At 44.1% G+C, this 15,404-nt stretch overlaps 1 protein-coding gene across 1 annotated transcript in view; it reads right to left on the bottom strand.

Annotated features, from left to right (window-relative positions):
- ABCA1 (ATP binding cassette subfamily A member 1) overlaps positions 1 to 15,404 on the bottom strand; it is a 124,828-nt gene that overhangs the window by 64,067 nt on the left and 45,357 nt on the right. Inside the window, exons 6-7 of the mRNA XM_040963691.1 lie at positions 7,067 to 7,188; positions 4,980 to 5,156 (exon numbers count right to left, since the gene is read on the bottom strand). Coding sequence (XP_040819625.1) covers positions 4,980 to 5,156; positions 7,067 to 7,188 — 299 coding nt within the window. The remainder of the gene's footprint in view (positions 1 to 4,979; positions 5,157 to 7,066; positions 7,189 to 15,404) is intronic.

Raw genomic sequence — 15,404 nt, 5'->3', positions numbered from 1 at the left:
CTCCTCTCATGTGTGCTACAATGTACTCATTGGGACATTTCAAACATTCCTTAAATACTTTTTTAAAGTAGACGCAAATCACTACTGACCTTTACCTAAATGCAGACAATGTAACTCAGAGTTAGGATTAATTATGTTTTAGTTCAAACTTTAAAACAAGTAAACCATATACCAAGTCCAAAGAAAATCACCACCCAGAACCAATCACTCTCTTTCCAATGACTTACATGACAGAAAAATTTCATTCGAGGAACATTTTAGTGTTTTACTGAAGTAGGAAATCATAAAATTCATATCTAAAGAAGATACCATCTTTGAAAAATAATTTGACTCACTTAATTTTAATATGTTTCATGCATTAAAGTATTCCATTCTTGTTATTTCTAAGTACAGTGAAATACATTTGTTACCACACATTTCAGGACAAAATCAAACCTTTATCTTAGATAAGGCAGCAATTTTACAAAAGAAAAATGAGTGAAGTAAAAATGCATACAGATGGAGAGGAGAAATCACATTAACACAGTGATAAAGTTACCAATTTATCCCTCAGCTCTGTTCTCCCTTTTCCTCATATTAATTAGGCGACTGTGGAGCCTGAAGAATAAATTTGCATAGTGTTTTATCCCACCAAATACAAAGTGGGGAGAATTGCAATTGCTTACTGGGAGAAAACATATTTTGTAAACAGGTAGGCAGTAAAATAAAATAAAACCAAACAAAATCTGACACTTTCTAAAGAGATATGCATTTCAAGGAACAAGAAAAGAAAAGCAAGTGTTCAGTCCTGCAAAAACCCACACGAAACCTTCAAGCACTGCATGTAACACACCGAAGTATCTAGCCCTGCAAAGCCATGAAGCAGATGAGATGAGCCATGAAGGAGATTATCTGGATTCCTCCAACCTAATCACACGAGCCCTTAAAAGCCATAGATTTTCTTAGACATTAGAAAGAGGCACATGGTAGAATAAGGCATCAGAGATTTAAACCATAAGACTAAACCCACCAGCTGGAGAGGGACCACATGAAAAACATGACACAATTCTGGTATCCTTTAGGATCAAAAACCTACCTACTGGAAGGAGCCTAGGACCATGTCCCACTGTAAGGCACTAAATATTTCTTATTTATTTATATGAGAAAGAACAATCCCATCCTTGGGTTCACTCCCCAAAGGTACCACAATGGCTAACAACCGCTCCCAGGAGGGTTCCTACAAGGGCTCCCAGCATGAACCTGGGATTCAGGAACTCAAGCCAAGGTTCCCCCATGGGTGACAGGAGCCCAATTACTTAAGCCATCACTGCTGACTCCCAGGGCCTGCGTCAGCAAGAAGCTGGAGTCAGCAGCTGGAGCTGGGAATCTAAACCCAGGCACTCCAAAGTGTGACACAGAGATCTCAACTGCCTTGCATCTTTATCAGAAATGCCCAAATGCCCACAACTCTGCTGGTATCTTAAACAACCTTGAAAGCAGATCTGTCTTCACAACAGCCTAAAAGGAACAAAGCCCTGTGAACACCTTGAGTTCAGGCTAGTGAGACTCTAACAAGAAGATCCACGTGAGTTCCAACACTGCAAGTACCCAGCCTTTTTTTGCCTTCAACAGTGTTATAATAAATGTGTGTAGGTTCAAGCCATTAAATATGTGGCAACTTGCTTCAACAGCAACAGAAAACCCAGTACAATCATCAAGGACCTTGACACAGAAGCAAATCAATCCCTCTGGCCAAACATTGTGGGTCCACTCTCACATCTCCTTCCCGCGGTCCAACAGATGAAAGTCTACTGTGATGCAGCAAAGAGAGGCCCCGCACAGAGACCTTCCTCCTCTTTCCAGGAAAGGAGTATGTTGCTTCAAGATGGATCTGAAGGAAAGTTAAAGGGAGGTGGAGGGAAAAATTCACTGTTCTTTTAGCCCATCTGTAGAGACAAGTGCACCTTGCTGAGCAGTGAGACAACAGAAGCTGCCACCAGGTTGGCCTTGAACATCTCATACAGGCCACTATCTCAACTCACAAACGCTAGAGCCATCCACAGCGTAAGTATCCCTTTGGACCTGAGTGCAATTATTCTAGAGTAAATACATGAACCTACCTATGGACTCATAAGAAAGTTATCTTTCTGAGGACTTGTGTGTAGTCCACTTCCCACAACATATCTCACATATGGCTCAATAAATGAACAAATTTGTGAGCAAAAACAAACATTAAAAAACGAGAATGTAAACAGAAAGCAACATGACATGCAGCATTTATTTGTTTTCATGCAAAGTACGCATTGATACATGGCATGGATATTTATAAATAAGAACCTATATGATGAGAGTGCTTGGCAACTTCTGGCGAAGTACACAGTTTTTCACAGACACATCCTCCTGCTTGGTATGACTCTGATTCCTATCCCTGATCTACAGAAGAAAATGTCAATCTCTATCATTCATGTCAATTAAACAATCGACTTCTATCCTCTGAGCATCTAATGTATCCCAGATACTTCTCAAGTGTGACCAATAATCACAAACTATATGTTAAGAGAACTGAAATGTGCAGAAGCTAAATAATTCAGCCATGATCCATGCTGAGACAATATTTGAACCAAGATCCAGCTGATTCCAAAATCAGGTCCCTGGCACTTCATGTACACTTTCCCCACATTGTCAAAAGACTATTATTTGAAAGTGATTCTGATACTAGAGGAAGGCCCCAGAAGAAAGTCAGAATATCCCTGACTTAAAAAGGGGAAAATACTTTGAAAAGGCAAATCAGAATTTTAAAAAGAAGAAAAACATTTATAAAACCTTCTTTCCTAAAGCTTCGCAGAATCATATATAAATAAAACAGTTTCTTCTCCCATAACCTAACTGCTGCCCCTACTGCAGCTCCTGGCACAATTAACCACCCATGTGCAATGGTAACACACGTCACAGCTTTCCACCATTACGCATGCTGAAATTTCGACCAAGTGGCAGGATACAAGGGGCACTCTATGTAAATCAAATATCACTCTCAATACTGCAAGTAAGGCTCTGCTTTACTCCATAATAAGACTCATATTAAAAATGTCTGAAAATCATTTCATCCCAAAGGCAGCGTCCAAGATCAGCTTCACACGGAACAACCCTGACCACTGACCATAATCCCAGAGCTTCCTCTCCTGCCCTGATGCAGACAGCTCATGATGCAGACTGGGAGATGCTGCACACACCCCAGAGATGCGAAGCCGCCTTAATCAACACCTGGCCCTGAACCAGCTGGTCCACGAGACACAACCGCCACACGACAGATGGGACATTAGCTGGCTGGTGGCTTTGAAGGTGCATTTCCATGTGCTCCCAATGTTGCTAATCCTCTCAAAGGAGAGATATTTTCAAGTTGAAACTTGGGCTGTTAATTGTTAGATGAGGGCTAGACTATTACTCACATTCAGTACAATTCAAACATCACATGAGTGAAGAGATTTTACTGGGTCATGCACACAATAGGTGTTTAATGAACAAATGCAAGAAAAACAGAATGAATGGGCACCAGAAAAAATCACCGTATCTCCTAAAAATATCACTTTTTCCAAAATGTGAACTATTTCTGCTGAAGGAGTGAGCATTTGATTTGTGCTAGAGTACCTAAAACATTCCATGGAAATGGTTTTGTAATAACCTCTTGTATCAAATGTAGTAACTTTTGACCTTCTAAATCTTCCAAGGCAAAATATGCTGACAGACTACAAATTTCTGCACAAATGAGCTTATCTAACTATGCAGGCCAGTTACTTGGGGCTGAAAACATCCCTACACAGACATAAATCTTATCTGAAATTATAATACAGCAACATTAATCAACAGAATCACAGGCCTCTGAATAAAGCACTCACGGTATTTTTTTTATGGAAAAACTGAAACATACTACCTCAGAAATCAAACAAATGCAAATCTTAAACATTAGAGCTAAACCCATCATACGAACTGACATGGGTACTTACCCAAGAAACACCCAGGGGTCCCCCACCACACACACACACACACACACACACAGAAAGAGAGAGAGAGATCTTCCATCCACTGGTTCATTCCCTAAGTGGCTGCAACTGGATACTACTAGGCCAGTCCAAAGCCAGGAACCAGAAGCTTCTTCTGGGTCTCCCATTTGGGTGCAGGGGGCCCAAGGATTCAAGACATAATCATAATATGGTGACCATATTGGATGCCAGTGCCACAGGCAAAGGTTTAGCCTGCATGCCACAGTGTCAGCCCCTGAGCTAATGATTCCTAAGCTGATTAGACTTTGTTGGTTATTTTTTCTTTCAAAGCACTTTTATCACTGGACATGATCCTACCCAAATTCCTAGGCTTGACTGTGACAGCCCATAAGGTCTCCTTCCTGATGGGTTTTTAAACATGAGACACCTATCTTCCCATTAATGATTTCAAAACTTTTTGTTTTAAAAATCTGGAGAATTTCTAATTCAAATAAACTCTTAGAATTTTAACATATGGGCCCGGCAGCGTGGCTTAGCAGCTAAAAGTCCTTGCCTTGAACCCACTGGGATCCCATATGGGCACCTGTTCTAATCCTGGTAGCCCCACTTTCCAACCAGCTCCCTGCTTGTGGCCTGGGAAAGCAGTTGAGGACGGCCCAAAGCTTTGGGATCCTGCACCCGTGTGGGAGATCCAGAGGAGGTTCCTGGCTCCTGGCTCAGGATTGGCACGGCACCGATTTTAACATAAGAATTTTAACAAAAAAAATAAAAAACAGCAGATCCTCTCTGATTAAAAAAAGGCATAAGGGCTTGGATTCAGCCACACCCAACTCATTCTTTCTCATTCACCCTTTGGGGAGAGAGCCCAAAAGTTCAAAAAAACACTTAAAATGCACCACCGAGCTAAATTTCATCTCATGTTTCTACAAAAACAAACTCACACTGTCCCAGGAAGAAGGTCACATTCCACAAGCATTAGTGTTTAAGGCTTCCCTAACTCACCACAATGGGCTTCAGGATGTCCATGTTGGAACGAAGCTCTCGCTCTGCTGCATCCAGTTTCTCCCTCGGTAGACCACAAAGCTCAGAAACTTCTTGGTCGTCAAGTGGAATCACCTCTTCTAATTTTGATCCATTGCACAGATTGGTCAAACGTAGCTGGTAGCCTTGCAGAAAAACCTGGAAGCATTGCATGCAAAGAGAAGCAAAACAGGAGTACACAAATGGGAAGCTAGGTCCTTGAACACTTCGTGATATGCTTGACTCAGTATCTCCCACACCCTTGGCAGTTTTGCAAAAGAGAAAGCTTGCCTGAGTCCAACTCCTTTTTGCAGCAGTGAGAACACATGATTCAGAGAACAGGAAGGAATTCAGAGTAGGAACTCCTGGAACCAATTTTATTAGAAGAAAAATATTCTGACAATTTCAGAATTTATGTGTTAAACTGGAATTGGACTAAACCGTGAAAAAAAAATTGTACTATTTATCTGTAGATACAGATATTTAACTAATACACAAAACTACATTCAAGTCACTTATAGAATTTGGAATTCCTCTTTTGACTTGCTCAGAGCAAAGTGCCAGAAAGCCTGGCCTCTATCATCTCATTGATAGAGCAATTGTAAGTCATGCTTACCTATTCATTAGACTATATCTGTTGGATAGATTATCCCTGGTTATAGTGTGTCTTTCTGGGCCCAAATCAATGGTGATTCTCCATGGACACAGGACTCTCATTGTTAAGCATGCTTTGTAAGAAGAATGCCCCTTATTAATCAGGTTCTCTTTGTAATCACAGCACCCAAACAATATAGATGGTAAATATCTGTTTAACAGGAAGAATGAATGATGCAAACTCTCAATCATACCATCATGAACTCCCTGCTAGCTGAAATGAGTGTGACCCAAGCTGCTTATAGAACTGCCCAATGTGAGTGAGAGAACAAAGCATCTCAAAACCCATGCAGCTTTCTAAACACTAGGGAGCATTTGTCCAGCCATGATTTCCAGCAGATCTTTACCTGCTGCCAGACACTCATTGCATTTCAGGTTCACCCCTTTGGCAACAAGTTCTTGCTGCCTCGCCTCCTTCATGTCTGAGTTCAAGCACACTGACAACACAGAAGTCTCACTTACTGTGCAAAGACCACCTCCATGCTGAGGATGCCCCTTATATTAAATGGAGCAATTGTAATAGATATGAAACTGGCAGAGGACAATGGAAATTGTGCTAACCGCAACTATTCTCAAAAGCCTGCTGTCTTTGGCCTACCTCCCAAGCACCAAATTGGTAAACACGAGGCATATTTTCCTAGTTTCACAAGGGCAAGCAGTAAGCACATTTTTCTAATTTTAAAAATTCTAGATCATGTGAAGCAAAAGCCTTATGTTCAAGGATAAGCATCTCCACCACTTCTGCTTACCGCGAACACAACCTAGCAGATTGACACGAGACACGATAAGGAAGTGGCTCCATTTCAGCAAGAGAATGAACTTGAGAAGTCTCTGAAAAGTCAGCAAGCATGCAATTTGTTCTGCCATCCACTCACACTGCACAGGAGCCGTGTGACCACTCACGGTGCCAGAGGAAGCTTTGTAAGACCCAAGGCTCAAACTCGGCGTGAACACGAATATTACTTCATCAATTTATAAACTGGAAAAAAATTCTCCTACATCTTTATCTTTGACAGAAGCATGAAATTTGTTACATGGCTTTAGATTTGATAGACGAGCGGCTTCCAGTCAATAATCTTTAACCTTGGCTCTGTCTCACAGCTGTAATGTTTTTGTAAATGTCTAATATATCCTCACTTAAAATGTAACCCTTTTAAGAGGAAGTCGTTACAAATGCCAGTCCACCCGCAGGAAATCAGTTTTATTTCAACCAGCTGGCCCTAGAGACCAGGTTGCACACTTCACTCTCCAGAAGGCTTGGCAGTTCCTGTCTAGGCAGGGTAGTGAAATTAGGCAGGGCTGAATTTGGTGCTCTGTCTCCTTCCCCATCATGACAAGGACAGGAATTTATTCAAGGCTTTCCCGAAGCTCCAGCTCAATCAGCCCCACTGGAGACACTGAAGATAGCAGCTTACCTTGTGGAGACTGACATTAGCCTTCAGCATGTTGTCCACAAACGGCTTAGGGAGAGAAAGGTTGTGATGCAGGAAGCCAGAAAAGGTTTCATTGTCTGACAGAAAATCCTGAAGCTTCAAACCTATCAAGAAAGTGTTTTTAATAAATATATAAATACACACACACTCACAACCACAATAGGGCACGTAGGAAAAGCATCACAATACCGTTGGTCTTCTTTCCAATGGGATTGCAGCTTCTGCTGTGTTTAGGAGAGCTTGGCCTTACCAGGAGAAGCATGCACACATTGCTTTCTGATAACATGCTGAGCCACAGTCAAGGTGCGCTCCCACACCCACACAGTGTATCAGTGCTGTGACTCCCACACGTACGCACTCCACCCCACAGATGTGTGACATCAGCCCCCGTACTCCTGCTTTCCCATTGCCATCATCTCACAAACCTAAAACGAGAACTTCACAGCCTTATTCCCACAAGCCACTGGGGCAGAGCTCCTCTTAACGCACAGCAGGAAATGGTTAACAAACTTTAGGGAGCAGCAGAATCACCTGGGGGATAAAACACAAACCACTGGACCCTACCTGCTCCCTACAACCCGGCTGTTCTAGGCTTTCTGACTCACTGAGCTTGGGAAGAAGCCAGGGCATGTGCCATCTAAAGGGCTGTCAGCAATGTAGGCAGGTCTGAGGTCCCCACTTTGAAGCACTGGTTTAATGCATTGTGCTTTTCAAAACACGTCCACAATCAAGGAAATTTTCATTGCAAACATAAAACATGCAACAGGAAAATCACACATCCAGGTCGGCTTGCCTTAGAAAAAGATGGAAGCATATATTAAAAGACGAAGCCTACTAAATGATTTGATTGCTAAAGGATTTTTTAGAGAATCTCCTTCAATCATTAACCATCTGAGTCCATTTAGAAAAGGTTCCTATTCAGTGTAGCAAAAGAAAAAGCACTGTCAGGAACTCAGAATTTTAGTCCTCTGGGTTGTAGGTTATGGCCCCTGGGTATTTCATATCATTTTTCTGAACGTCAGTTTCATCTCTAACACATTCCTGACTATGTGCTGAGCAGGGACCCTCTGACTCTGAAGCACTATATTTTCTCACTATACTTCATTTCATTGTCCACCTGTTCTCTCCCTTCCTACCTCCTAATTACATAACTTCTTCCCAATACAGATAAAAACCAGCTTCTCCTGGTCCCATGGCCAGGTGCCACCATTTGCAAATCAGCAGCCCACAGAAGCATGCACTAATCAACCTCTAGGGGGCACATTTTGCAAACCCAAACTTGCGTGAGGACTAACAGGTTTGACTTGAAAACAGGGCTACAATGTGAGGCTTCATGAGCGCAGGCATTCATCCTATGAGGCAAGACAAGAATGCACCTAGATGAAGTAGCAGGAGGCCCTGTATAGTAAAACTCAGACTCTTATCAGGGCTGCATGATCCAGACAGGTTCTGCTGTAAGCATACTCCAGCAATACAGAGTTATAAAAACTAAGCAAGATTCACAGCTAGAGAACTCATTCTCTATTACACCTGGCTAGCTCCTGGGTATTACTCAAGACATCCAGAAGCTGTTTCTATGCACAGTAAGCAGGTTTATGAAGAGTCCAGGGATGCCAAGACCTTCCACAGATCATAGCCTAGAAGTCAGCAGGACCCTTAATCACAAAAACTGTTTTTCCATGGTCCTCCCAAAACCTCACTGAGAGGAGAGAACATGGAGCAAGGTAGGCAAGCTGGTGGCTTCCATTGAAGACTGCTCTGAAAAGGCAGGAACTGACTACTACACAGCGACAGGAAAAGCACCATCTCACTGAGAATCAGAAACTTAGATTCCAATCCCATTCCCTTGCCAGGTCGTGTCAGCTCGCTTTGAGCCTCATCTGTAAGATAAGGGTCAAAAAAAGACCTCCAAGAATCCGAGAAAAGAAAAAAAAAAAAAACCAGAGTAGATATAGGAGCTCACCCTTCTTGACCAGGAACCACAGATTCCTCTGAAGTGCAGAGTTGTATACCACACAGCCCTACAGAACTCTGGACAGCCCCATGTAGGACAGAACTGCGGGAGGCTGACCCAAGCTGTCCTTGACATGGGCCTAGGTCATCCAGCAACACTCTTGAGACCAGTGGGTGTGCTCAGTTTATTTGTAAGACTCTTCAGTTAAGTCAACAGTCTGGGATGGGAGCAGCTGGATGTGATCATACTCCAAGTGCCTATCAGTGACTCCTCTGGAGAAAAGAACCAAAAAGGCCGAACAGTCAACAGCTCTGCATGTGCACTGTGTCGTAGGATCACTGGGTAGGGAAGCAGCAGGGAGGGCCAAAGATCCCTGGCTACAAAGAACTCACAGTCAGATCACATGGATGTGCACATATGTGGGTGTAGTGTCAGCAGACGCCAACACTCGCAGCTGCTACCCGTGTACACCCAGGCACTGGCTTTCAACCTTGGCTGCCTGTGAAGCTCACCAAAGCTCAGACCATAGCCCAGAACAATTCATCAGAACTGCCCAATTAAGACCCATGCATCAGAACTTTTTAAAACTTTCCCAAGCAATTCTAGCCAAGTTTGAGAAACAATGGTGTCGAAGAAAAATCAGGAGTTGAGACCAGAAAAACCTAAATCTGCTGCCACACTCCGCCGTGGGTTAGCCGTGTGACTGTGGGAAAGTTGCTTTGCTTTCTGACCCCACATTTTGCTGCCTGTGAATGAAGACAACAGTATCCACCCTACACATTTATGAGACTAGGGACATTCATGCATAAAACACCAACAGTACGCAAGTGTCGCAACTGAGAGTTTTGATATCATCGAAAAGGGCTTTTTTTTTTCAACTCAATTCAGTGTCCACCAATTCAGTGTACAGAAAAGGTATGGTGAGAAATCCCTTTCTTTAAGGACCTCTCAGGGCTGACAAGCAAGCTAAAGAGGGGAAGCAGCAGGAAGCCTAGGAAAGGCAGAGGAAGATAGTCCCTGGAAGACAAGGTTTATCTACAAGTACACCAAGGGGGGAATTGGGCTGGAGCCAAATCCTGATAAAGGAGAGAGGGTGAAAAAAACTCTCCTGAGCTGCGGTTGCTGAGGCGACAGTAATCCCACAGATGGCAGGAAGCAAGACACCTTACAATCAGTGTGGGCACGGAGTAGGTCCTCAACAAAAGTGGATGAAAGAATAATAAAAAAAAATACAGAGAGGAGATTCTTGAACACCGAAGCTGTGGCTCCTTTCTAGCCCCTGACAATGATTTCCTTGAGTACCACATAGATCAACCAGCAGGTATAACATCTTTTTCCCAAAAAGAGGTGCTTTCACAGTTGCAGTTAGAGAGAAGGCAAAAGTTCTGGATTTCTATCACACTGCAATGTGACTACAACTAACAATAATGTATTGTATATTTCAAAATAACTAGTAGAAAGGGTTTTCAGTGATCTCATCAAAAAGAAATGAAGGGCCCGGCGCGGTGGCGCAAGTGGCTAAAGTCCTCGCCTTGCACGCCCGGGATCCCATATGGGCGCCGGTTCTATCCCGGCAGCCCCACTTCCCTTCCAGCTCCCTGCCTGTGGCCTGGGAAAGCAGTCGAGGACAGCCCAAGGCTTTGGGAACCTGCACCTGCGTGGGAGACCCGGAAGAGGCTCCTGGCTTCGGATTGGCATAGTATCGGCGCGTTGCACTCACTTGGGGAGTGAATCATCGGACGGAAGATCTTCCTCTCTGTCTCTCCTCTCTGTATATCCGCCTTTCCAATAAAAAATAATAAAAATAAATCTTTTAAAAAAAAAGAAATGAAAAATATTTGAGGCAATATCCATGCTAGTGACTCTGTTTTGATCATTACACAAGATACATATGTATCAAAACATCACATTGTATCCAGTCAATATGTATAATCGTGTGTCCATTAAGTAGAAAAAGTTTGAAGAAATGCCTTAAGGGTCAGGATTAGGACTCCAAAGTCAACAACACTTGGCATAGAGGCGGTTCTCTAAGGTGTGAGGCATACATGAACACATTCAAGTGAAAAAGTGAATAAATGATGAGATCTGAGAAAGCGTCCATTGTGGAGAAGTTGAAGATGGCTGATCAACATGGACCTGGGTCTTCTGATCTTTAAGAATGGGCTTGGGGAAGAAGCCTTTCCACCCTCGGAGGGTGGAAAGCACAGTAGGTCAAGTGCAGTCGGCCCTGACTACAGTATCACAAGGTCTGAATGCAAGCCTGAGCTTGGCCACTTCCTGAGCAGTGTGACCATGAACCTCGTGCTCTCCTTGATCTCTCTCTCTGAACCTCAGTTTCCACAGATTGGAAGTCAGGCTAATAACACACTCAGGTTGTTGCAAAACCCGAAGCTCAAGAACTTGAAAGGGCTATCGCAGGGCAAAGAGGTGACTAACTTCAAGTATTTACATGGGAAACTGGGAAGGTATGTTCCTTCCAAAAAAAAAAAAAATAGGCAGACACCAGGGAGCTGGGTACCAGACCTGGGCAGAGTCCAGGCGCAACAGGGAAGGCTAGAACCCACCATTCCCTGCAAAAGGCAAGAGCCTTTTCTGCCACCATCTTTTCACTGCCGACCTAAACACTCCATCAGCTGAGCTCAGCCTCCTTGGAGGAGTAAATAACAGCCCACCAACTTCCCAAGGGCTGTTCTGTGGGTGCAGTGAGACAAGGCAAAGGAGGGAGAGGAAAACATCTGAAGAGCCTGTAATCTAAAAGAGAACAAAACAATGGCATGAAATGCATGGCTGTGGGCTAGGTCAAAGGAGACAGAACTCTCACGTTCTGGCCACACTTTCAGGTCAGGCCTCTCTGGTCTCACAGGCAGGGGGAGGGCTATGGCCAGGGAGAGGTCTTTCAAGCCCTCACTGCTGCCCTGTCCTTCCTCGCCAGCCTGCCTGTTGAGCCAGACCTGGCTCCACCTTGGGAAAAGAAGCCTCAGGAGGAGAAAGGAAGGCACAAGCAGGAGGGAAAGGCTAACAAAGGTTGGGGAGGGCTAGGGAAAGTGGGGAGGGTTGGGGAAGGGGGGAGAGGCTGTGCAGGAAGACAGGAGGAGGAAAGCTCCAGGCACAGCGGCCAGCCAACCAGGGTTACTCTCGGTCAGTGCCCTCCAGTTCCCAGCTCGGGTTTCAAGATCTCTGTTGTGTCTTTCGCCCCACACAAAAAAGAACCACAGCACTCAGCTGCTGAAGGAGGTAAATGAAAAAAGGAGAAGTAGACAAAGCATCCCTTCAAGATTCAATTCATAAGGGGACCCCGGGGTGTGGATCAATGGCCTGCAGTGGGGGGTGGGGCAGGGGCTTGGAAGCCAAATTCTAACTTGACTCCTGGCTTTACTCAGCCTAACCTTTCAAGTCCTGTAAACAAAATCTTGAAACACTTCTCTACTCTAAAAGGGCTGGTAACAAACACACTCCAGGGTCTTCCAAGCTATTTGGGGGGGATATTTGAATTTGTTTCCTTGATGCTAAGGCTCTCGACCTTCTCCAAGAACAGCGGCTGTCTGCTCCATGGGAATGGCAGAGACCTCCCTGGCCCATCTCATTGTGGAAGGTGAGGCAGGGTGACGAGCTGCTGCTAGTGCAACTCCTCCAGTAAGAGACCTGGGGTATGGGGCCACACAGCCTCAGGACCTCTGTGCTCCTGGTCTTACTGCCATTCATGGCGGTAAGAGCTCCCTGAGGAATACAAGCCTCAGGTTCACACCACCCTGAAGAAGCCAAAGCACCAAAGACTGCATGCTGTCCTGCTAGGGACTTCCCCTGCTTGCGTGCACACCCAGAATAGCCCAAGGTGACCAATATATGACCTTCCTGAAGAGGCAATACCAGACAACAGTGTCATTTTAAGGGAGTTCTCGATAGCGCCTGTGTAGAACATCAAGCTGGTTGCAGACTGAATTGTCATGTACAGAGGAGAATGAGACAGAACTCCAGGCCAAAAAGCCTTAGATGCTTAGAGTACACTGCTATGCCTCCTGAACCCTAGAAAAGTGCTTGTTCAGTTCCCATTGGAGAGCCAGTCAGAGGTGACTCTTTCTATCATATCATCTCTTGTTCATCCCTCAATGAACTCTGTCCAGACTGCATATTGGCCTCTTGTCAATGTCTGTTTGCAGGTGAGCCAATGCTTGGGGTCCACAACACTGGGAGGCAATAGGTAGTGGCCCAAGAGTTTGGGTCCCTGCCACTCGTGCAGGAGACCTGGATTGAGTCCCAGCTTTGTCTTGGCCCAATCTTGGCTATTGTGGACACATAGGGAGTGGATAGTGGATACAGGCATTCTTTCTCCTTCTCTCCCTTTCCCTCCCCAATAAATTTTTTTAAGATTGATTTATTTATTTTGAAAGTCAGAGTAATAGAGAAAGGGAGAGCCTGAGAAAGCTTCCATCCACCAGTTCATTCTTCAGACTGTCCCACCAGCTGAGACTGGGCCAGGTTAAAGCCAGAAGTTTCTTCCAGGTTTTCCACACAGGTGCAGAAGCCCAAGCCCTTGAGCGAACCTCCACTGTTTTCCGAAATCATTATCAGGGTGCTGTATTGCAAGTGGAGAAGCAAAGACACAAACTGAAATCTTTATTGGATGCTCATGTTGTAGACAGAAGTTTAACTTGCTACACTAAAATCCCAGTGCTAAATAATTTTTCATCATTATAAAGAAACATAGTCTAGGAACAGGAAAGACTGAGTCAAACAGAGGAGCAAAAAGGAAAGAACTTAGAAGAAGTCAAACAGAATTTGAGGCATCCAGCTCTCACTGATGAGCTGGTTTCCAACCAAATATGGAACCAGATATTCCAAACATGACATGACACAGGGCTAGCCTCAGCTTGCAGGCCCCACAGAGGTTAAAGAACAAAGGAAGGAAAGGAAGCTGAGTTGACAAGACCTGAGATGGGATTCTTTCTAGGGCTGGTCAAAGTAGAACTGCTCACTTAAATAATGAATAAATAGCTTAATTTTTATGTTTATAATTAGTAAAGTGAATCAAAGCCTATAGTAGCACTCTGTGGTTGGAGAAAGGTGGCTCATATATACTGAGACTCCACCATAGCATCTTCCAGCTCATGAGAAAGGCATAATTATTCCCATATTTAAAATGAGGAAAGAGACCTCAAAAAGTCAGGGTATTGCTAAGGTTCACAGAACAAGCAAGGTATAAATTTGGACCCAAACAGCTATGACCACAAATCTCCGCTTCTTTCCACTCTATCCAGCAATTAAAGAAATCATTCCACTCTCAAAAAAAAAAGCTCTGTTTGCATGTGGGCATCCAAAGCCAGTGGTGCTGCCCAAACTTCCTGGGATAAGGCAACGTGGCAGCACAGGATAGTGGAAAGTTGCCCACCCTTGCAGTCAGACAGACCTGGATTCAACTCATGAGTTTATTCTGCAATCATGGGCAAGGGATCTAACCTCAGTGTCATCATCAATAAACTGCAAAAAAAGATACCAACCTGCTTGTCCCGCTTTATATTAACAATGTAAAATGGAATCAATACCTAGTGTAACATAGGTTGCTGGACAAAGTGTTACTCTAATATTGCCTTTTTGTGCCTCATTGCAGTAGTGACAGCAGGGACAGAACTGGGAAGCCTTTGATGAGAAACATGTTGGAATCCCAAGTTGCAATTTGAAGCCTACCAGGCAAATAAATTAGACTGGAAAAGCAGGAGACATGCAACATTTTCTGATACTAACAATTCAAAACTTTTTAAGGCAGTCTGGTATTTGTGGGGTACATGCTGTTCTGTAACTGAATGCCAACTGTGTTTTCTATTCATGTCTGGGTAAAGCTGACCTTTGGTTCGATTTAGATCAAGCAATATTTCAACACTACAGTGTGACACTGTACCCCCTGAGCACAGCCCAGATGGGTCCAACCCCTGCTCTGGCTGGAAACCAATAGCATGGGTTCTGGGACACAGCCAGGTTTGTCAAGTTCAGGAAAACTTTCTCATAGTAGATGGAAAGGTTTCAAAATACGAACTCTTAAAGGCCCCAAATAAAAACTTTTCACAAGTACACACAGAACAAATTGCAACCACCCAAACAAAGATTTCAAGGACTTTCTATCTGATGACATAATGTTGACACATCTGTCCTCAGATGTGCACAGCTGATGCGTAGCAGGGAGTGGGGGGCGCAAGGACAGAAAAGTTTGAGACTGTGAGCTCCAGTGCAGTGACTGATGAAATGAGGTGAAGGGTTTCAGGCAGGAAAGAAGTCCTTGTGAGTCACAGGATGTTCCTTCTTGAGTGGCCTTGGGAAACGTTTCCCCCATGCCTGTTACCCATGAGATGGGGAAGTGGAGGAAGTCTAGCACTG

Source organism: Ochotona curzoniae, unplaced genomic scaffold (genome assembly GCF_017591425.1).
Source record: "Ochotona curzoniae isolate NIBS_2020 unplaced genomic scaffold, NIBS_Ocur_1.0 scaffold_3208, whole genome shotgun sequence".
NCBI classification, from domain to species: domain Eukaryota; kingdom Metazoa; phylum Chordata; class Mammalia; order Lagomorpha; family Ochotonidae; genus Ochotona; species Ochotona curzoniae.
Note: the sequence above shows the minus strand (reverse complement) of the source record. Positions and strands in the feature narration are given on the sequence as shown.